Raw genomic sequence first — 24,471 nt, 5'->3', positions numbered from 1 at the left:
ATAACAATCGCTGACGTTGCCATTTTACTTCAACAGATAATTAGTCTGGTTTCCCTTATCATCAGATTTATTCAAAGTCAACATCCTGCGGCATGCAGTCTGCTTGCTGGCGGAACGCAGGGTGGTAACAGCTGGTTAGTTAAACTGTTCGCAAACTCTACTCTTCTGCATTAGCGCAAGCATTCTCCTTCACGCGAGTAACACTATCGCGGCTTGCTAATGTGTGCGTTCTTTCTTACTTTCTTACATATCCTTACGTGGCAGCAATTTGCATTTGTCACACATAAGCTCCCTCATCGGCTGAACGTGTATGGCTGACAGTTCTGCACTGCCTCCAAAGCGGGCTTGTGGTCGGTCGGTGGCGAGTGTGAGTGCTCTTAGCGTCAGGAAAACGCTAACGCGTTTCTCCTGCCGTTAATCCAAGTTCCTCCCAAATGTCCAAACTTGGGATTAACGTTACGCAGTAGCGATCTCGGAGATGTATGCCTTCGCGCGGTGTGGCTGAAAGTCCTGTGCGACACCGTGAATGTCTCTTACGGACCACTTGTGTGCCTTCTCGTTGCAGTTCTATCGTGTGATCAAGGGACAAGGCGACATGTGGGACAACAGGGCTCGTGCCAGGGGCGTCACCGCTTCTTTTTCGCTCAATGGGGTCGGGCTCATGCACGAGGAGACTGTGGACCTCTATCAAGAAAATGAGGAGCTCAAGGTAAATAAACCGACTCTACGCGCAGAGCCTCGAGAGATAGCACTGCAGCACTGCGCATCGGATTAAATTCGCCGGCATGCGCAAATATGTGCGATGGAACTTCGAGAAAACGTTGCTCTTTCGATTAGTAGAGGAAATCTCCCTTCGGCGGCGTCAGATCATCGGCCAAAACGAGTGCTCGACCAACATAACTACAAGCATAAATCATCAGCATCAGCATATCCTTCTGAATGCAGTGGGCCCTGGACGAAATTATTTATATCGCGAATAAATGTGGTCGTTCTCATTAGTTTACTAACTGGTGCAACAACTTACTAACCGCGCCCAACGATTTGAAAGAAACAATGGTGTGAATAAGCTGTCGTGTGTGTCTGCCACACAGATGCCCAAACCAATGTCACTCCTGGTTCCAAACAGATGTACCTGTCTCTAGCAGCCATTCGCATAAGGAGTGACAATGATGGGTGCTTAACAAAAGCTACAAGTAAGAAGAGCGCTAGACCCGCTCGTGCTTGTGCCGGGGCCGCTGCTACCACTGATGTGCCAAGTCAAGCAAGTATACTCCGCGACAAAGTCGTAACTGCTTGAGAAGAGCAATGCGTATTTTATGGGCAGGCAAGTAATCGTCGTTTTAGGGCGAGGCCATTCAGAAAGTAAGCAGCAGTACAACTCTTCCTTGAAAATATAAGAAAGCCTGAGATTTGGAATATTCTCTACAATCCTGGATGTTCCAGCAAAATCCGTTGATTCGCATACAAATTTTTATAAGTTCGCAAACACTGGTTGCGACCCTCGCTGGTGTGGGAATCACCGCGCCAACAACTGTTTGCCACTACTTTTGCTTTCTCGTGTTATTATATCTTCTCATCTCGCAGGTGCTGTCTTCTATCCATCATCTTTGACGCGTTTTGAATAATATTGCCGCATCAACTTATGAGTGTGGACTCGATTATTATTTTTGTTTTCACCAGCGGCTCCTAAATTTTAGCCAGAGTAAGAGTCCATGTATCACTGCCACCAGTATGGGTTATATGAGACGAAAGCACCTACTATTTGCAGCATGAAGCTTGTCGCCACCGTGGCCAAGTCGACGAGACACTGGCTTTTGACGGACGAATTTCCTGTTGAAGTTGGTCGCCATCAAGCTTATTTTTCTCCTTATGGTATTTTCTCCCCAATTTTGTTTTCTTCCATTTCTGCCAAAATTCTAGTCCTTCCTTTCCTAAATAAGGATTGCTTGAATAATTATTTTCCCCTCAGTTACGCTATTTGCTGACAGGAGGTAACAGTGACTAAATATTTCTTTAACTTTCTTTTTCATTTAAGAAATGTGGGGTTGGTAGGGGGTTACATGGACAGCACAGGGTTTCTGGCTGGGTTCATGTCATGAATAGCGGTCATATGCGTAGTGCGTTGCAAGAGACGCTATTACACAATTTCTCTTCGAATCTGCAAAGTAACAATGTAGTTACTTGAACGTATTGTTGCGTTTCGCCTGCGACACGTGGTTTTGCCGGCGCGACTGCGGCGGGGCGGCAGACATTTTGGCCCGATCGTCGTCGCCGCAACACTCATCGCCAGGTGTTTCCAGGCGCGACTGCGGCGATGCGACCGCCTAGGGATCATCCTCGCATTCCAGTCATTGTGCCCGAAACAGGCGATGCCAAAGCGCGACTGCGGCGATGCGACCGCCTAGGGATCATCCTCGCATTCCAGTCATTGTGCCCGAAACAGGCGATGCCAAAGCAGGGACCATCCTCTCATTACAGTCATTGTGTCCGACCGGCAGCGCCACGACAGGGTGCTACGAGATCGTGCTCGACATGGTGCTACGGCATCGCTACGACAGTGTGCGTCACCATTAGCCCATTGTACATTCACGTGCTCGTCTTTTGAGGGGTTCCTTCTTGCCCTCAACTGCGAGAGTATAAAAACAGCTGCCCCCGGACGCCAAAAGGAGGGCTCCGATTTCTTCTGTTGAGTGAAGTGCTCTCCCGTCTCTCTACTACGGTCAAACCTGACCGCCAACTCTTTGCGATGTTAAAATAAACAAGTTGTTTCGTTGTTACCAGTCGACTCATGCTTTGCCGGGACCTTCGGATGCTTCCAGTTGTACCCCAGGCCGCCAGGCCAACGCTACCCTTGGGGCTTGCGACCCAGGTACAACCACGGGCGTCAGCGCCGAGTTCCCAACAGATCGTACCAGCGGTCCGATCCAAACATCTGGTGGCAGCGGTGGGATCGCCTCCGACTTCAGACAACTGTCTGCCAGCGGTGAGATCGCGACAACGGAGGCCAGCAGCGAAGAGATGCAGTTGACTGTATGCTGAGCAGCTCAACGACGATCCGGGAGCAGTGCAACGAGCCCTGTGTGACGACTGGTTGCCTGCAGCGGAACGACTGCGCGGAATTCCTGCCTGCGAGGTTTGGTGAGTGCGGGACTTTCTTCTTCTGAGCTTTGCCAGGCTTTTGTTAGTGTTAGAAACAGAGCTGGTAATTGTGGTTGTCGTTGCTGCCGGGTTAGTTGCGGCAAGACAATAATAGGCAGTAGAGAAAGCAGCATTCAGAGCAGCCATGGATTTGAAGTCGTTGCGCAAACCGAAATTGTTGGAGCTTGCAAGAGAGTTGGGTCTGGATGTCTCAGACAAACTAAGAAAACCGGAACTGATAAAGGCTATTCTTGAGTTAGAGGCTGAGGATGACGAGCTGTCGGAATGCCTTGAGACCATTGAAGAGAGAGAGACTGCAAAAAGACAGGAGCGCGAACTTAAAGAGCAAAAAGAAAAAGAAGAGCGCGAACTTAAAGAACAGAAAGAAAAAGAAGAGCGTGAACGTAAAGAACAGAAAGAGCGAGAGCAACAAGAGCGTGACCGTCAACACGCTTTGGAAATGAAGCGTCTTGAGGTAGAGATGGAACGCGCTCGTAATGGAAGTCAGGCACACGGTGCAGGAGAACGCGTATTGTTCAAAATGACGGACCTGATGCGGCCGTTTAAGCTTGGAGAGGACATTGGTTTGTTCCTGGTTAACTTTGAGCGAACGTGCGAGAAGCAGGGGTTCTCTCGGGAAACGTGGCCACAGCGCTTGCTCACTTTGTTACCCGGCGAGGCGGCCGACGTAGTCGCTCGCTTGGATAGAGAGGAGGCAGAGGATTTCGACACAGTGAAATCGAGTCTTCTAAAAAAGTACCGGCTGTCTGCGGAGGCGTTCCGTCGGAAGTTTCGGGAAAATGAGAAAGGCAGAAGTGAGTCATATACAGAGTTTGCGTATAGGCTTATGTCGAACATGCAGGAGTGGCTCAAAGAAGAGAAAGCGTTTGGTGACCACGATAAAGTTCTGCAGTGTTTCGGGCTAGAACAGTTTTATAGTCGGTTACCGGAGAACGTGCGATACTGGGTCTTGGATAGGCCAGACGTGAGTACGGTGGCTAGAGCCGCTGAGCTAGCCGAGGAGTTTGTGACGCGTCGAGCTCGCGGAGCTAAGGACGGTCAAAAGGGTGAATTTGGCTCGAAGTTTGAGAGGCCGAAGTTCACACCCATGAGAGCAAAGGGGAACACGCGTAGTGCGGATGCGAGTGGAAGCAGTGCGACCGAACGTAAAGAGACGGCGGCAGCCAAACGCAGAAAGCGGTTCGAGATGAGGCGAGCGGGCGTTTGTTATACGTGCCAGAAGCCGGGTCACTTTTCGGCGCAGTGTCCGGAAACAACACCAAAAGTTGTGTTTTTTTCAATAGGCAGCACTGACGAGAACATGAAGCTTCTCGAGCCTTACATGCGAGACCTCCTCGTGAACGGGAAAGAGTGCCGAGTGCTTCGCGATTCCGCAGCTACGATGGATGTAGTTCACCCGTCTTACGTAGAACCCCATATGTTCACGGGCGAGTGCGCATGGATCAAGCAAGCCGTGGAAGCTCATAGCGTGTGTCTGCCGGTAGCAAAAGTGCTTATTGAAGGACCTTTCGGAGCGCTTGAGACGGAGGCGGCAGTGTCATCTATGCTGCCACCCCAGTACCCGTACCTATTTTCAAACAGGTCCGATCACCTCCTGCGCGAGAAGGGGCTTTTGTTTGGTGAAGCTAGTGTTCAGGCCTTAACCAGATCGAAGGTTCGGGAGCTCGCTGCAAAGGCGGTAGTTGCGGGGCCGACGTTATCAAACAACGAAAAAGGGTCAGAGGCGCAGCAAGCTGATATTCAGAGCACGCCCGAACTGAATAAAATTGAGTCTGTAGCGTTGAAGGCGCCAGATACTGGAGAGGAAAATCCCGATTCGGGAAAGTTAGAAGAGCTATCTACTGATTTGCTCATCGCGCCTACGTCAGACGGACTTGATAGGTTGCTAAAAGTCAGCCGGTCGGCTTTGATAGCCGAGCAAAAAAAGGATGGCAGCCTGGAAAACGTGCGCTGCAATGTCAAAGAAGGTATCGCCAGGAGAACTGCGCGTTTTGTGGAAAGAGGTGGAGTCCTGTACCGGAAGTATCTAGACCGCAGAGGAGTGGAGTTCGATCAGCTGGTCGTGCCTCAATGCTATCGTCAGGATCTGTTGCGCTTGTCACACGGGGGTTCGTGGTCCGGACACCTAGGAGTTAAGAAAACTAAGGACCGTCTCTTGCAAGAGTACTATTGGCCAGGGTGTTTTCGGGACGCAGACCATTTCGTGAGGACATGTGACACTTGTCAGCGGGTGGGCAAACCAGGGGACAAATCGAGGGCGCCGTTGAAATTGGTACCTATCATTACGGAGCCTTTTAGACGGCTCGTTATTGATACTGTGGGACCTCTGCCGGTAACAGCCACGGGGTACAGACACATTTTGACTGTGATCTGCCCAGCGACAAAGTTCCCTGAAGCAGTGCCGCTTAAAGAACTCAGCTCAGTTGAGATAGTTAATGCACTACTGTCCATATTTGCGCGAGTTGGTTTCCCTGCGGAAATCCAATCAGATCAGGGCACAGTGTTTACTAGCGCTTTGACGACAACTTTTCTCGAAAGGTGTGGGGTAAAGCTGTTACACAGCTCAGTGTACCACCCACAGTCGAATTCCGTTGAGAAGCTCCACTCCGTCATGAAGCGCGTGTTGAGAGCCTTGTGTTTTGAACATCAAACTGACTGGGAGCTGTGTCTGCCTGGGGTGATGTTTGCTTTAAGGACCGCGCCGCATGCGGCTACGGGGTTTTCGCCAGCTGAACTGGTGTACGGTCGCTCGCTTCGGTCTCCGCTTCGCATGCTTCGAGAATCATGGGAAGGTAGGGGCGACGACCCAGTCGTGGTGGAGTACGTGCTTAAGCTCCTCGAACGCTTAAGAAGGGCACAGGAGTTGTCAGGTGAAGCAATGACAAAGGCCCAGCAGAGGGCCAAGGTTTATTATGATCGGACAGCCAGGGCCCGTCGTTTTGAGGTGGGCGATGAGGTCATGATATTGCGCACATCGCTAAACAACAAACTAGACGTGCAGTGGGAGGGCCCAGCACGAATTGTTCAGAAACTGTCGGACGTTAACTACGTGGTAAGTCTGCCAGGAAAGCGGAAAGCACAGCAAGTTTACCACTGTAATCTGCTCAAACCTTATAGACAAAGGGAAGCAGTGGTGTGCATGATGGTAAACGTTCCTGAAGAGCTTCCGGTCGAGCTTCCAGGACTAGGCTCAGTGACGAACAGGGAAGACACCGGTCAAGTCATTAGTGACCTTATCAGTAAAGCACCGCTGTCGCCTGAGCAGAAAACCGAACTACACCAGCTATTACAAGAGTTTCAAGGTCTGTTCTCTGAGAGGCCTGGTAGGACTTCTGTACTTACTCATGATATAGAACTTACCTCCACAGAGCCAGTACGATCCAAGGCGTATCGGGTGTCACCCCGCCAGAGCGATATTATGGAGGCTGAGGTAAAGAAAATGCTACAGCTCGGTGTTATTGAGGCAGGTGAGAGTGATTATACCTCCCCTTTGATTTTAGTTGAGGTACCGGGCAAGGAACCTCGTCCTTGCGTCGACTACCGCAGGCTTAATTCCATCACTAAGGATCAAATTTATCCGATCCCTAACATCGAGGAGCGCCTTGAGAAAGTTAGTAGCGCTCAGTTTATTTCCACCCTAGATCTTGTCAGGGGTTATTGGCAGGTTCCACTTACAGAAGAGGCTAGTAGGTATGCGGCGTTCATTTCACCAATGGGAACATTCCGTCCTAAAGTGTTGAGTTTTGGTTTGAAGAACGCGCCATACTGTTTTTCAAGTCTCATGGATAAAGTGTTGCGGGGACAGCAAGAATTCGCTTTACCGTATCTAGACGACGTAGCGATATTCTCCGCATCCTGGTCTGAGCATATGACACACTTGCGGGCAGTGCTAACCCGCCTGCGCGAAGCGGGCTTGACAGTCAAGGCTCCTAAGTGCCAGTTAGCACAGGCCGAGGTTGTCTACCTCGGTCACGTGATTGGTCAGGGTCGTCGCCGCCCCTCTGAAATAAAAGTGGCCGCTGTGCGAGACTTTCCGCAACCGCGCACCAAGACCGATATTCGGTCGTTCTTGGGTGTCGCCGGCTACTATCAGAGGTACATCCCTAGGTACTCTGATATCGCGGCTCCCCTGACGGATGCTCTAAGAAAGACAGAGCCTCAAACAGTCGTCTGGGACGAGACCAAGGAAAGAGCTTTTAGCGCCCTAAAGAGTGCCCTAACAAGCCAGCCTGTGCTACGATCGCCAGACTATACAAAAGGGTTCATTGTCAGTGCGATGCTAGTGAGCGAGGCATGGGCGTTGTACTGTGCCAACGGGAAAATGGAGAAGTAGAACACCCCGTCCTGTATGCTAGTCGTAAGCTGACCAGTCGTGAGCAGGCGTATAGCGCCACCGAGAAAGAGTGTGCATGTCTCGTGTGGGCCGTTCAGAAATTGTCATGCTATCTAGCCGGCTCGAGGTTTATCATTGAGACGGATCACTGCCCTCTCCAATGGCTGCAGACCATCTCTCCCAAAAATGGCCGCCTCCTGCGCTGGAGCCTCGCTTTACAACAATATTCCTTTGAGGTGCGTTACAAAAAGGGGAGTCTCAACGGTAACGCCGATGGCTTAAGTCGAAGCCCCTAACGTAGGAATCAGCCTCAAAATTGTTTGTTACTGATGTTTTTCTTCCTGAGGCAGGATTTTTTTTTAACATATTGCTTTTGTTTAGTGTTTCAAAGTGATGATATGCTTTCTAGTGCAATTTTTCAATTTGTGGACGCGTTCTGAGTGATGCTAGACTACTGTAAGGAACTAGGCAGTGGTATAACAAGGGGAAAGAGCCTGGCAGGGCTTAGTGAGGGTTGTGCCGTGCTTGCTGACTGAGCGGTTGAGTTTCAGCGTAGTTCTAACGCTTGCCGGGAACGAGAACAAAAATGTGAACTCTCCCGAAGTCACTTTGCAGTGTCCCGTGCGAACCTGAACGAGAGAACGAGGCCTTCTCTGTGCGCTGCGCTCAAGAAACGTCGAGGGACGCCCGACTTCGGTTATGAGCATCATCGAGCGACATCCCTCCGGACAGCGGATGCAGTCCCCTGTCCATCGGGATCTCCTTCCCCCGGCGGGGCGGTCTGTTGCGTTTCGCCTGCGACACGTGGTTTTGCCGGCGCGACTGCGGCGGGGCGGCAGACATTTTGGCCCGATCGTCGTCGCCGCAACACTCATCGCCAGGTGTTTCCAGGCGCGACTGCGGCGATGCGACCGCCTAGGGATCATCCTCGCATTCCAGTCATTGTGCCCGAAACAGGCGATGCCAAAGCGCGACTGCCGCGATGCGACCGCCTAGGGATCATCCTCGCATTCCAGTCATTGTGCCCGAAACAGGCGATGCCAAAGCAGGGACCATCCTCTCATTACAGTCATTGTGTCCGACCGGCAGCGCCACGACAGGGTGCTACGAGATCGTGCTCGACATGGTGCTACGGCATCGCTACGACAGTGTGCGTCACCATTAGCCCATTGTACATTCACGTGCTCGTCTTTTGAGGGGTTCCTTCTTGCCCTCAACTGCGAGAGTATAAAAACAGCTGCCCCCGGACGCCAAAAGGAGGGCTCCGATTTCTTCTGTTGAGTGAAGTGCTCTCCCGTCTCTCTACTACGGTCAAACCTGACCGCCAACTCTTTGCGATGTTAAAATAAACAAGTTGTTTCGTTGTTACCAGTCGACTCATGCTTTGCCGGGACCTTCGGATGCTTCCAGTTGTACCCCAGGCCGCCAGGCCAACGCTACCCTTGGGGCTTGCGACCCAGGTACAACCACGGGCGTCAGCGCCGAGTTCCCAACAGATCGTACCAGCGGTCCGATCCAAACAGTATAAAGAAAATTAAAATTGTTTCTTGTTTTTTATTTTGCTCTTTTACACAGTCAAAATGCAACAGAACAAAACTTTAGGAAGGCGAAAGAAAAATCGTGTTTTCCTGCAACGTCCGATGAGCACTCCTTCGTTTACGCAGGCTAAACTGGTCCAGCAACATTCTTCGTTCGGCTTATATAAAAAGCACCATTTGATGTCTGGCACAGCGGGTGTGGTGATAAAAACTCATCTGAATCGTTATCGTCGCCCTGGTCGTGATACAATAAAGCGGAAGACAGAATGGACGTCATTATGACTCAGCGGTGGACTCGAGCAAGACGCTGAACAACATTCTTTCGCATGCTGACGTCACAGCGAGTGTACAGCGCTTCGAAGGCTTTTGCGATACCACGCAGATTTGACGCCGTTTCTGAACGCTGTGGTTTCAAGAACACTTAAAATGGGTTTTGTGAGTCCACCATACAAATGTGCGGCAGACAAACGGGCCTTGCTACGGGGTGACGTCACTATGCGGAGGTGTCACTATTTGGCCATGCACATAAACGGGACCTACGTATCGTGTTGCGTGGTAATCAGTTACACTGCGTTGGCGATCACGTAATTCTTTTCTTTATGGACGAGGAAGCGGACGAGGGGTATTGCTACCTGCAGGTAAATGTTACCTTGAGAATACTACCAGCAGTTGCTTTGTCCGAGGGCTATTTGTCAACTGGGGTAGTACCTGAGCGCTCGCCGGTGTGGTGGAAAAAGTACTGTTTCGCGTAGGCCCGGGAAATTGTAGAACAGTTTGTGTAAAAGGCACAGACGTGAAATTTTGCGACGTGGTGCTAATGTGACAAATCGAAGGCTTGCTTTTACATCACTCACGCTATATTGATAATCGTATCTAAAAACAATGAAACAAGCCACTTTATTTTGAACGTAATTCTTCTAAGGCACTGGTAAAGGTATTTTGGTGAGGGTTCCATAGTTAAGATGCATAATCTAGCTTAATCTAAATTCTGATGACAGTAAAATCAGACGAAGAATTCTATACATACCTGTACAGTGCCCAGAGCAGTCATGCAACCTGAATTGGAAGTAGTGATGAACAGTATACAGGGGCTCCTTCTATAACTAGCGATTAAGTTAAAAAGGCCTTGCAACACATGTCCCGGGGAAAAGCGGCAAGATGGAATAACAATCATTTAATTAAAGATGGAGAAGCTACTATGCGTGAAAGGTTTGCGGCGCTTTATACGCAGTGCCTCAGGACTTCAAGTGTACCACAGAGGTGGAAAATACCAACATTATGCTAATCAATAAGAAAAAAGACATTAAAGAATAAAAAAGTTATAGGCCCATTAACTTGCTCTCAGTATTGCAGAACATATTCTCCCAATAGTATCAGGGCAACTTGACTTCAATCAACCAAGAGAACTAACAGGCTGGCTTCAGGAACGAATATTTCATTCCATTTCGTTTTATTACCTTAAGCAGCTCTGTAGGGAGTGTTACATAACGGGTGGATATGCAGAAAACTTTTTAACAAAGGTAACGACACATTAATTCCGCGACAAGTAGTCTGTTACATTTTGAAGAAATATTGTCGGGCAGGTGATAGCAGCAACGCTGTGGGAAAGGTCATTGCAATTGGATGCCGCGCGCGGAAGAAAGGAGGCGGAGAATGTAGCAGTGCAGGTGCTTGGCCGGACGACTTTAAGGGCATGGACGGTACGATGAGATGTGCGGGCTGGTGGGATGATAAAGCTTGGATGGTCATGGGTGCTGTAATAAATGTTGGAACAGTGCTAGAGATGCGATGCAGTGACGAAGTGCGAGAGACAATAGAGATGACTCTGCTTTTAGGATGATACACTGTTATGATAAGAATAGGATGGATGAATAAATCGGACTGCTCGATTCTGCACTGCCTCGAGTGTACTTGTAAAATGTACACCTGGTGCGGGCTTGAGATGGCAGCGGCGTACTCAAGTTTTGGTCTGATAATGGGTTTGTAAGTCAACAACTATAAGTGTTCAGGCGCGTGACTTAAATGACGTTTTAGAAAGCCGAGTGTTGTTTTAGCAGACGCTACATGTTAGTGATATGTCCGCACCATGTCAGATCACATGACAACGTTACTCCTAAGTACTTATATGTTTCGACACTCTCAATATTAACGTTACCGACAGCGTAAGGAAAAGATAAGGAGTACGACGACGCGAGAAGGTTCTTTTTTTCTTCCCTTAATCAAGAGCCTTACATCTCAGCAGCAGCACGCATATCTCATCGCACCATCCATCCATTTCCAGTAGCGCGCCCACGTGCTCCGACAATCACTTTCACTGCCTCCTTTTTCTTCCGTACCGCCACAGACTGGAATGGCCTTCCCTCCAACATCACTACTACCACTTGTTCATCTTCGTTTACAAAACTTGTAACCGACCATTTTGTTAAATGATTATTTCACACGATGTTCTTGCTATTTTATAAAGACCCACCCGTTATGTAATGCCCATATCGGGCATTACATAAAAGGTGTAAGGGGTACATTACATAAATTCCATACGGAGACGTATCACAACTGAAAAACAGTGGTTTCTCTGAATCGAAATATACTAGGACAGGAGCTGACGTTACCAACTGCTTCACTGTATTGAATGCACCTTCTTGGTCTTTCCCCAAACCTATTTTTTCTCGTTCATGAAAGGCGAATTTAGACGGCGGAGGCGTCCAGAAATGTTTGGAAGAAAACGCCTGTAGAAATTCACAAGCCCCAAAAGATTTGGAGTTCCTTGAAGTCACGGGCTGAAGGTGGTGAAGGATTGCAGATACCTTGCTGAAAGTTGGAGGTAGCCCTTCTTTGCTTATGATGTGCCCTAGGTACTCCACGTGTGGTACAAAGAAGGGACACTTGTCGAACTTCAATTTGAGTCCAACATCACGAAGCCGAGAGAGAACAGCACTGAGGTTGCGAAAGTGCTCCGAATCATTCAGGCCAGTGACAAGAATGACATCAAAATATACTGCAACACGCGGCAGTCCTCGAACAAGGTTCTCCATTTCTCTTGGAACAAGGCTGGTGCCGAAAGGAAGACGTGTATACTGAGATATCTCCATATGTGTGGAAATAGTGACATACTTCCTAGAGACTTTATCAATAACTATTTGGTGGTAGGCATCCCTCAAATCCAGTTTGGTGAACTTTTCACCCCCTGACAGCATGGTCCAAAGGTCCTCAATTCTCAGAATTTCGTACTTTTTCAATGTGACCACTGGATTGACAGTAATCTTGATATCTCCGCAAATTCCGACGTGGCCATCCTTCTTAGCCACTGGAACAAGAGGCGCAGCCCAAGCTGAAGAGGCAACTGGCTCTAGAATGCCCTCTCTCTGTAGACTTTGAAGCTCTTGTGATAACCCATCCTCCACGGCAAAGGGCAGGGGATGTGGCTTGAAAACTTGGGTACCGCATATTGGGGAACATGAATTGTGGCTTTTGGACCCTTGAAAGCTCCAAGTTTCTGTTAAATACCTCAGGAAATGTTTGAATAACGTCCTTAACATCAGAAAGAGCATGAAAATCTGCTTCCCGGACAGCAATGTCACTGCCCAGTTCTCGAATCCAATTGCGACCAAGCAGTGTTGGTGGACCTTCCCTAGTCAGGAACAAAGGTAGGGCAGCTTTTCTGTCGCGGAACTGTACTGCGACATATGCTTTGCCTTGAACTTGTGTGAGCGCGCCCGAGTAGCTTTGTAGGAGTACATTCGATGGCATTACAGTCACCGATGGTAGTAGCTCCCGAAGACGTTTATTTACAATGACAGAAACGCTCGCATCGGTGTCCAGCTCCATACGGAGCGGCTTGTCGCAAACGCTGACGGTCACGGTGAAAGGCGGCGAAGGCGCGACGGTGTGGGCTGGCCACATCTCAAGCACATCGGTAGGTGCGTTGTTGTCAACTGTGCTGACTTGATGCGTTCCACTTGAAGTTTTGCGAGCTGGAGGCGCGGAACCGTGTAGTTTTGTAGACTTGCCCTTCCGCGATGAAGCGTGTTTTTTCTTCGAGTTGCACACTCAAGCAATGGGTCCCTGCTTCCGGCAGTAGTTGCACGAAGTGCTGATGTGCTTGCACTTGGTCCTGAAGTATGCCTCCCCGCAGCGGTAGCATGAGACACGCCCCTTTGATGTCACAACCTTATGCCTAGGAAGCGCGAACTTTTGCTGGAACTGGCTGTCTCACCAGCATCTATCTTCGCAGCTTCCATGGCTAGTGCAGTCTTCACGGCGTCTTTGTACGTAAGGTGTGCTTTCTCGAGCAGCCTCGTCTGCATGACTGTGTCCTTGATGCCGCGAACGATACGGTCCCTCAACATATTGCAAAGCTCAGTTCCGAAGTTGAAATATTCCGAGACTTTTGAGTGACGCCACGAAGTTACTGATGGACTCACTCTCTGCGCAAACGCGCGTGTTGAACCTAAAACACTGAGCAACAGCAGATGGCTTGGGGCAGCAATGGTCACCTAGAACGGGAAGAATTTCTTGCAAGGTTTTGCCTTGCTGCTGAGCGGGCTAACGAGATCCCACTAGAGAGCATACGTCTTCTGCCTACAACTGAAGAACACTGACTTCTTTTTTTCTGCTGAAGTATTACGGGCGATGAAGAAAGCTTCAAGGCGTTCAACGTAGCAGGGCCACACATCTCCCTCTCCTTCGTCCAATGCTTCGTGGTTACTGAATATTGTCATGACGAAGTTCTGTTGCGTCGAATTCACCAGACGAACGGCGAACTCACGTGTGTAAAAGTGGGCGTGGAAAGACGACGCACTTGGAGAAACCTCAATGAGAAACTTGAACGCTTGTTCCCTCGTCGCCACTTGTTACGGGTGTAGTCGAGCAGTTCCGAGAGGCCGACCGACTCTGCGGTTGCCGTCAACGGTTACACCCAGTAAACAGAAACCGACGACGTGTACTGCAGCACGACCGTATACTCAGGATTCCGCTTGCAACTGGTCCCGTGTTGTTTATTTTCCCCGCCTTTACTGGGTAGTGTAAGTGGCGCCACGCAACGGACAGCCATCTAAAACGAACCCGTAACAACACTTTATCAAAAGCCTTCGCGAAATCTAAGATGACATCAGTTTGTTGATTGTGATCCAAACTTAGACGTAAATCATGAAGAAATTTAGCTAGCTGAGTTTCACAGGATAAACGTTTGCGAAAACCGTGCTGTGAAGAATTAAATAAATTGTTAGAGACTAGGAAGTTCATGATTTGTGAATAAATTACATGATTCATGATTTTACAGGGTATACTTGTTGAAGATATTGGACGATAATTGAACGGTGACTGTCTATTACCTGGTTTACGGATCGGAATGACTTTTCCCACTTTTCAGTCATCAGGCACGTTTTTTTTCTTTTTTTTTCATTTCATTTATTTACCTTAAAGACCCCACTAGGGGGTATTGCAGGGTATTATTATTAGGGTATTGTGACCTGTCGAAAGGGACTGAGAATACAAAAGACACAGGCAGTTTGCAGAAATATTCATAGTATTTAGTAAAAACTTCATAATACAATAAAAACAATAATTTCATCCAAGCCAGCTGACGGTGACCTTGACATGCTCAATCTGAGATGGTAGACCATTTGTGGAAAATACAATCTCGCGAATAGTTAGTTAACTGGTGGTAGTTCTTTGTAAGGAAAAAAAGAATGTCACGCTTATGAGTGAACACATTTGCAAAAGCGATGTTAAATGCATTTGCACTTTCTGCGTCACTTACAACTTCATTCTATTCCTCAGCAACTGTAATTGTACGTTTATGTTCCGGGTTCACCACGTGCAAAACTACTGCGAATTACGTGTTAACACATTAGGAAGGTGATTGTGAAAAAAGTTGGACTTAGTGTTGCGTATTGCTGCGAGGTATGTGGTTTCCGCTGAGTAGTATTTGTCCCATGCACTTGGGCTTTGTCGCTGTTCTGCAGCTCGGAAATAACATTTTTTTAGTAGAACGGAAGCTGCACACCGGTATACATTTCTCAATTAATTCACGTACTTTGTTCTTGAAAAGCAACACGTTGTCTTGTACAGAATGCTTAGGAAAAGCTGTTTTAACTATATAGCTGTTTCGAACATTCTACGATGAATTACATCCGGGTCATCCATCAGGTAATTGAGAAATCTGCGGAGTACAATCAACCTCTTTATATGGCTTTCATGGATTATGAAAATGCATTTGATTCAGTAAAGATACTAGCAGTATTGAAGACATTGCGTAATCAAGGACTACGGGAGGCATACGTGGATACCTTGGGAAATATCTACAAATATTGCACAGCTACCTTGGTTCTAGTAGAAAATAACTTATCAAGAACGGGGTCAGGCAAGGAGACACAATCTCTCCAATGCTATTCACTGCATGCTTAGATGAAATATTCAAGCGATTAGACTGGTATGGCTTAAGAGTCACGATCAACGGCGAATATCTCAACAGCGTTCGGTTTGTAGATGACATTTTCTTGTTCATAAACGCTGCAGATGAATTACAACAAATGATTGAGGACCTTAACCGAGAAAGTCTAAGAGTAGAGTTGAATATTAATATGGCAGAAGAGAAAAATAACGTTTCATAGCTTGGCAAGTGAACAAGAATTCGTGGTTGCCAGCCAACTTCTGTAGTCTGTACAAGAGAACGTTTATCTAGGTCAATTACACGCAGGGGACACTAATCACGAGAAGGAAATTTACAAACGAATAAAAATGGGTTAGACTGCATACGGCAGGCGTCACCAAAGCCTGACTGGAAGCTTACCACTGTCGTTGAAAATAAAAGTTTGCAGTCATTGCATTGTACCGGTGCTAACACATGGAGCAGAAACTTGAAGGCTAACAAAGAAGCTCGAGCACAAGTTAAGGACTGCGCAAAGAGAGATGGAATGAAAATTTTTAGGTGTAACGTTTAGCGACAGGAATACACTGGCGCTGATCAGAGAGGAGAGGGTGATAGCCGATATTTTAGTTGACGTTAAGAGAAAAGAAATGGAGTTGGGCAGGCCATGTAATGCTTAAGGCAGATAACTGGTGGACATTACAGTTACAGAATGGGCGCCGAGGGAAGGGAAGTGCAGTCGAGAAAGGCAGAGAATTAGGTGAGGTGATGAAATTAGGAAATTGGCAAGCTCAAGTTCTAATCAGCTGGCGCAAGACAGCGGTAATTGAAACTCGCTGGGAGAGGCCTTCGTCCTGCAGTGGACATAAAAATATGCTAGTGATGATGACGGTGACGATGATCTAGTTTAGTAAGTACAAAATTTGTGCGCAAGTTTACGGATGGAGGGCGGCGAGAGAAAGAGGGGTAGCCTGATAAATCCAAGCAACCTAAAAGCGTGAGCTACAAGCTGTAATATATGAACAAACTGGTTCAATGCAATTGTGATGATATTACCAAGGTTATGTGAGCTGTTCAAGAATAACCGAGTAAAAAACATACAGGTAGGTTAGTGCGCTTGCGCGATACTTCCAAGAACTTGCACTTAGAAACATTCAGCTGCATAAGGTACTAAGCACACCAGTATCCTGTAGTTTTTAGGTCGTTCTGAAGCAACAATTGATCGCTAGGAAAGAAAATTTGACAGTAAAGGAAACAGTGAAGAGGTGCGGGGAGGGGGGGGCGAGGTAGTGGAAAGATGGATGGTTGATGTGATACTGGACGGACGATCATTTATAAAGAATAACATCACTGGGCCGAGTGCAGACCCGTGTGGAAGCTAACACACACACACACACGCACACACGCACGCACACACGCGCGCGCGCACGCACACACACACACACACACACACACACACACACACACACACACACACACACACACACACACACACACACACACACACACACACACACACACACACACACACACGCACGCACGCACGCACGCACGCACACACACACACACGCACGCACGCACGCACGCGCACACGCACACACACACGCACGCACGCACACGCACGCACGCACACACACACAGAGAGAGAGAGAGAGAGAGAGAGAGAGACACGCGCGCGCGTGCCCCCCCCCGCGCGTGCGCATATATTAATAAATCTACACAAGAGAACTGTATAAAAATAAAAATAAAAACGCAGTCAAATGTTTTCACTATCGCACAGAGTGAAACACCCTAGACATACTCTACAAATACAAACGTTTTGATGAAAGCTCTGAATTTATGCACGGATAATACAGAGTGGACGTATGACCTGTGGCAAGCACAATTACTTTGCTCATGAATAAATGCATCATTTAAAAGCAGAGCGTACAAGAAGTCCGTGGCGCGTTAAAAGTACACCAAAGCACGTAAAGTCTCAAATGGTACGACAAAGTCATTATGGCGTTGTTGCGAGGCATAATTTATGTCACTTAATTGTACTAATTTTTATTTACAAATACTGCTGTCTCAGTTTCTGAGACATAGCAGGAGTGAGTACAGAGTAACAAAAAAAAAAAAAATACAATTTCAAGTACTTTTAACAAAATTCACCAGAATACTAGAAAACATTACCAGAATGCATAATTACACAATTCTTTTTCAAAATCCTCAGTACCGAGTCTGCGCAGAGACCCATCAAGTTTATTCCATAAATCCACCGTCCGTGGAAAGAAGGAAAATTTAAAAGAATCAATATTCGACCTGAAGGGCACAATGTTCAGGGGATCAGATCGTCGAGTACAGCGTGCTGAAGCTGCAACAAAAGAAATCGGCGCCAGAACACTCAAGCCGGTGTGAACTATCTTATGAAGAAGGATAACGCGATCAGAATTACGCCGATGTTCGAGAGATTGCAGCGTTAAAACGTGTGCATGCGAAGTAGGCGAGAATTGCCGGTCATAGCGACAAAAAATGAACCTAATTGCTCTTTTTTGGACAGATTCTAACATAGCTATGTCGTGCTTGAGGTGAGGTGACCAAACAACCGATGCATATTCTAGTATGGGCCTGACCAAAGTTTTGTACGCAGTCAATTTGCATTCTCTTGTTGAGTTGCTTAACGTGCGCTGGAGATACCAAAGTTTTCGACGAGCCTTATTGCAGATCATTTCAACATGCTTGCGCCATTTTAAATTTGACGCTAGAGTTACACCGAGGTACTTAAACTCCGTAACATGTACTAGACCGACTCCGTCGTTAGTATAAGTAAAAGAAAGGGGTTGTTTCTTGTTTGAAAAGGTCATGGCCACAGTCTTCTTTAAGTTAATAGACATTTGCCAGGTTTCACTCCAGTTACAAAACAATGAAAAAACGTTATTTAGCGCAACCTGATCATGAGCATCAGAGATTGTGTTGTAGATTACGCAGTCGTCTGCATACATTCTAAGTTTAACTTGAGTATCGCCAATGATTTCTGCCACGTCATTTATGAAAATAATGAACAAAAGCGGCCCCAGCACCGAGCCTTGCGGCACCCCAGATGTAATCTGTACCTCAGACGACTTCGCGTGGTTATACGTAACAAACTGAGAGCGCGACCGTAAGTAATCAGCTATCCAATCAACCAGCTTGCTGTCACCAAAATATGTACGAAGTTTAACTAAAAGCTTAGCATGGCAAACTAAATCGAAGGCCTTAGAATAGTCAATAAATATGGCATCAAGCTGTCCTCGGCTGTTAAGGGAAGATGCAATGTCATGCGTAAATTCAAGCAACTGCGTAACAGTGGAATAGCCAGCACGAAAACCGTGCTGCGATTGGGAAAGAATATTGTTGGCATTTAGGTATTCCACAATGTGCTTGTGAATAATGTGCTCCAAGAGTTTCGAGCTGGTGGAAAGTAAAGATATTGGCCTATAATTCGGTATTATTTGTTTGTTTCCCGATTTTAATACGGGCACGACATTAGCCAATTTCCACAGCCGGGGCACTGTTGTAGAGTCTATTGATTTTTTAAATATTATAGTCAGATAGCTTGCGCACCATTCCGAGTACCTCTTTAGGAACATATTTGGAATGCCGTCTGGGCCTGGGCTTTTCGTTACATCAAGTTTTAATATGAGGTTATGTACTCCAGAGGAGGTTACATCAGGATTTGGAAGAGAGGGCAGATTGCGGCACGCGGAAAATGGAGGATTGGTGCCATTATCGGTAGAAAAAACAGATTCGAAGAAGTTGTTGAAGGCGTTGGCTATAGTTTCAGATTGGGAGCAGGATTGGTCATTAACAATAAAGGAAGAAGGTAGAGACGATGCAGGACTAATCGATCTCCAGAACCTAGATGGGTTTTTTTTCATAAATGTAGCCAATGTATTATTAAAGTAAAAGCTCTTAGCCTCTTGCATTTTCGCTCTTAATTTAGACTTCAACGTGTTGAAGAAAGAAGCATTGTTCTTACACTCGGAACGGCTTCGCTTACGCAGCCGCTTAATGCGACGAGTGAGCTGAATTATCTCCCTATTATACCAAGGGTGTCTTTGGTTCCGTTTAATACATCTTTGGGGCACGTACTTTGACAGGCATTCATGTACAATGTCACAAAATTTAAGGAGCAACGTGTCTACATTGTGCAGTTCACTACAGTGTTGGAAGTCATCAAAAGTTGAGGCTAAAGTGTCAAGTACGGAAGTATCGTCAGCTGCAGAAAAGTTCAAAACGGTTGTGAATGCAGGTCTTAGTCGAGGGCACACTAAGTTCAAGGCAATTTCAACTGCTTTGTGGTCAGATAAGCCTTCGGTGACTTCACATTTAACTCCATGCGATAAGAGTTGTTGGTTTACAAATACAAGGTCTAATATTGAGTTTTCGCGCGTTACGAAATCCACAAGTTGAGTTAACCCAAATGAAATAACCAGGTCGATCAGGGAAGCACAAAGCGCCCTATCACGGCCAGTTGGGGTAAGTGTGCTCCAGTTAATGCATGGGAGATTGAAATCCCCTGCTAACAATAGTTTGCAACCACACAGCTTGTTACTAATAAGGTACTCATTGATAGCAGGAAAAATATCGTCGGAGTTCGGAGGGCGATAAATAACACCAACAACTATTACAATACCTCTGCTGTATACTTTGCACCAAATAGCCTCAATGCCAGGAAGTTCAGGTAATAAAGAAAATTTAAGGCTTGTTTTAATGAGAACTGCCACACCACCACCACGGCCAACTTCTCTGTCCTTCCGAAGTAGTGAATAACCGGGAGGCGAAATTTCGATATCAATAACAGATTCATGTAACCAAGTCTCTGTAAGACAGACAATTGATGGGCTGTGGCTTTCCACCAAACAATTGAGAGCTTCAACTTTGTTGAGTACACTCCTCGCATTTACATTGAGGACAGTTATATTCTGCTCGCAGCGTCAGTCAACACGAGCCGAAGCAGTATTAGCCGAAGCTCTATTCCTGCCAGTCGCTTTTGCAGAAGCCGATTTCACGGGAGCCGAAGGCACAGAGGCTGACACCGTTGAAGGCGAGCGCGCTGAAGCCTGAACAATGACATTCTTATCAGTGTCCCACATGTAACGAACACCATCAATCGTGAGTGTGTCATGTTTAAGTCTATATTTACCAGCATTCTTGCGCATATCTTGCGAATTCTGCCACAGCGCTCTACGTGCCATCCGTACACGTGCAGAGTAGTCCTCGTTTATGTATATATTAGTCCCCTTAAGTTTCCGGGCGTTGTTCAATATAGCAACCTTTGTTCTGAAATCCAGTAATTTAATGATTACTGGCCGAGGTTTATCCTTTCTTTCAACTCCAAGCCTGTGGCAACGCTCTATGTCGTCACATTTTACACCGAGTTTAACTGATACAAGTTCCAATACAGATTTAAGCAGATCATCAGCCGACTCGGAAGGCTTCTCACGCAAGCCATGAATAACCAAATTGTTTTTTCGGAGTCGATTTTCTAAGTCATCGTTCTGACGATCTAACTTGTCTACTAGTTTTTGAAGCGCACCGACCGTGTGCTCCAGTTCGCTTACACGTGGTGCAATGTTTGACATAGTCGCCGCCATTTGCTCAACATTTTTTAGACGACTATCAAAGGATGCAACCGTTTCAGATAGGCTAGCTATATCTTGGCTAATGCGGGCCTGCCCATCCAGCAGTTGCGACAGCATTTCGTCCACATTTGGTCCAGGATTGGTCTCAACGTCACCGCAAAGTAACAGCAATGACATTTTTAGGCAATGCACCAATTCTTTCAAAACGGCAGTACAATTCAGAGGGTCCGGCAGCAGCAGCAAACAACGATTATCACTTCTGTAACATTTACAATTGTATGTTACCTGCAAGATGAAACAGACGTGCCTGAAACGGGCGTTCGCCATGCCGCCACCGGACCCACTGAAGTAGTGATCCCACGGAGCTGCTCTTATAGCCTTGGGCATCCATGCTGCCAGCGCCACCTTTGTACCATGACGTGTGCGGTTGAGATAGTTGTTCATAGGCACGCTGATGGACGGAAAATCCATCTCCGGAACAGCAGCGCATCCCTGCGCAGGCGCAGATGGAACACCACTGTCGGTTTGGGCGCTGCTCGATCGCGGTAGGAGCCTGTGCGGCGTGTCGTTTGCAGGATCTCGTAGCAGAACATCGGGACTACTGGTGATAGCGGCAATCTGCAAGATGAAACAGACGTGCTTGAAACGGGCGTTCGCCATGCCGCCACCGGACCCACTGAAGTAGTGATCCCACGGAGCTGCTCTTATAGCCTTGGGCATCCATGCTGCCAGCGCCACCTTTGTACCATGACGTGTGCGGTTGAGATAGTTGTTCATAGGCACGCTGATGGACGGAAAATCCATCTCCGGAACAGCAGCGCATCCCTGCGCAGGCGCAGATGGAACACCACTGTCGGTTTGGGCGCTGCTCGATCGCGGTAGGAGCCTGTGCGGCGTGTCGTTTGCAGGATCTCGTAGCAGAACATCGGGACTACTGGTGATAGCGGCAATCTGCAAGATGAAACAGACGTGCTTGAAACGGGCGTTCGCCATGCCGCCACCGGACCCACTGATCACAAGCAACTAATGAGATCACCGCCCACAAGAAGATCACGCATGGCTTTTACAGCTCCTCTTTGTTTATACGTCAGTTTAGTAAAGAAGATATAAGTTTATGTGTAATTCCGTAGTAAGCCCGAAACGTTGTGTCGATTGGCTGAAAACCACGCTGGTTACTAAAGGCCTATTGTCAAGATGTTATGCGACGTGAGAGAAAATTGTATGAATCAAGAGCATACAGGCGATAAAGGTTAATGAAATCGGGTGATGTATCGAAGTGTCTGTGCGGTCACCAGATCGACTTGAACACTTGTACAACCTTACTTATTTTCCATTCTCTAGGAAAGAAACTGTTTGCGACGGACTGCGGGAAAATGATTTTCACGTGACTTCAGACAGTCGATATTGGTGCTTTGTTCGTACATGATGAAGCCTAGTAATACACTAAAGGCTTAGCACAGCTTGCAGCCAGTAGATATAAAGACTATTAAGATGATAGCAGCAAAGAAAGAAAAGTTCACGGACTGGCCGCTCGATAATAATAATAATAATAATAATAATAATAATAATAATAATAATAATAATAATAATAATAATAATAATAATAATAATAATAATAATAATTGAAAACACAACAAAGTGGCTCAGCCATGTTTATTTGGTCCGACATCAGGTACAAGCGTAGCCTTGATCTTCACTTAAATATCTGTGATTGCGAGTCGGTGTGGATTAAGGTTGACCACTCTGTAATAGGCATTAATAATAATATTGTCTTTGGTACGATTTATCGATCACCACATTCACCAATTCCTGCTTTTTTGGGAAGCACTTGACATTATTCTTCACTACATTCTTTCAAAGGAAAAAAAAGTCCGTTGTCATCTTGGGTGACATTAATATTAATTTGCTTTATGCTTCCTCCTCTTATCTAACTCAGTATGTCAGCTGTTTTCAAGGTTATCGTCTTGAATCTCTACTCTCCCTTCCCACCCGCTGCACTGATGATGATAGTTTGGGAACACTTATTGACCATGCGCCTTCGAACCTTCTTCATACTCCCTCCGCATTCATTCTTCAAAGCAATATTAAAGATCACTTCCCTGTTGCACTTTGTTTTGAGAACAGTCCTCGCGTTAATAGCCTAAACTTTGTTAAGAATAAGTTTGATCGGGACAAATTTATAGAAATGGTGTCTAATTCTGATTGGTCTTGTGGAACTTCAATGAATAATGCTGAATCAGCATACACCGCTTTCATCTCTATGATATCCAATTACGTATCTTCATCGACAACATAAAACATTGCCGTAAACGTTATTCTTCGCCTAGAAACCCAAGGTTGACAGAGGGATTGCTTATAGCCTGCGTAAGAAAGATAAATTATATTTTAAAAAAAGACAACCATTTAATGTACATGAACTTGATAGTTACAATCAGTATTGTAACACACTGAATGCTCTAATGAAGGATGCCAAAAAGCGCTATTATCAAAGCAAAATTAATTGTACTGGCTCAGACATTAAAAAACAATGGCGCTTCATCAATTCCTTTCTCAACAAAACAATTAATCCGCCTGTAGCCCACATTCATCATGAAGGATCAGTAATATCTAACCCATTAGATATCGCTAACGCATTTAGTGACTACTCCTCTCCCGTACCTGTTCCATTCTGTAAGCACGACGAACTTGATCATTGTGGTCGCTCATTTTTTTCTTTTTCCTGCTACCCCAGAAGATGTAAGAAGAACATTTGCTGGTATAACGTCCTCTAGTGCAGGTATCGATACTATTTCTGCTAACCATGCGAAAACGATTGCTGATGATATTGCGGATGTCTTCACCTACATAACCAATCTAATTTTTGAAACTGGTGTATTTCCCCGAGAGTTAAAGATAAGTAAGGTTACTCCGGTATTTAAAAAAAGGTGAGAAATGCTTAATTTCTTATTATAGGCTGATAACCATTATCCCCCTTTTTATCAAAGTAACTGAAAAACTAATCCATGTTCGCCTGTCTAATTACGTGACAAAATTTAACCTATTTCATCCGAACCAATTTAGGTTTAGACAAGGATATTCGACTAACCTGGCTCTCATTTACTTTACAGAAAAATGTTAACTAGAAATTGACAAAGGTAACTTCGTTGGTTTGGTTATTTTTTTAGATTTTACTAAAGCTTTTGGGTGCACTTAATCCTGACAGTCTTTTTTCTAAACTTGAGCAAAACGAGAACAAGGTGAAAGTGGGAGCCAATGTTTAGACAAGTTGACTTGTCTTCTTCAAGGCGACATATGCTTTCCTCACCACAGTATATATAGGTGGGGTAAGGCGGGTGGGTGCCGCAACGATCGAAGGTGTGTTAGCGGCGAGGGTGTAGAATTGAGAACAAAGGAGTGCTGTGCACAAGGCCAGTGACACGGCCGTGTGTCAGCCGGCGTGTCAACGGCGTGCACAGCAGCTCTCGATTACCT

At 46.5% G+C, this 24,471-nt stretch overlaps 1 protein-coding gene across 1 annotated transcript in view; it reads left to right on the top strand.

Moving 5' to 3' along the window:
- Window positions 1-24,471, top strand: part of LOC142558347 (putative G-protein coupled receptor CG31760) — a 230,400-nt gene that overhangs the window by 192,968 nt on the left and 12,961 nt on the right. The window contains exon 14 of the mRNA XM_075670494.1: window positions 566-709. Coding sequence (XP_075526609.1) covers window positions 566-709 — 144 coding nt within the window. The remainder of the gene's footprint in view (window positions 1-565; window positions 710-24,471) is intronic.

The sequence above is a fragment of the Dermacentor variabilis genome, chromosome 1, assembly GCF_050947875.1.
Source record: "Dermacentor variabilis isolate Ectoservices chromosome 1, ASM5094787v1, whole genome shotgun sequence".
Lineage (NCBI taxonomy): Eukaryota > Metazoa > Arthropoda > Arachnida > Ixodida > Ixodidae > Dermacentor > Dermacentor variabilis.
Note: the sequence above shows the minus strand (reverse complement) of the source record. Positions and strands in the feature narration are given on the sequence as shown.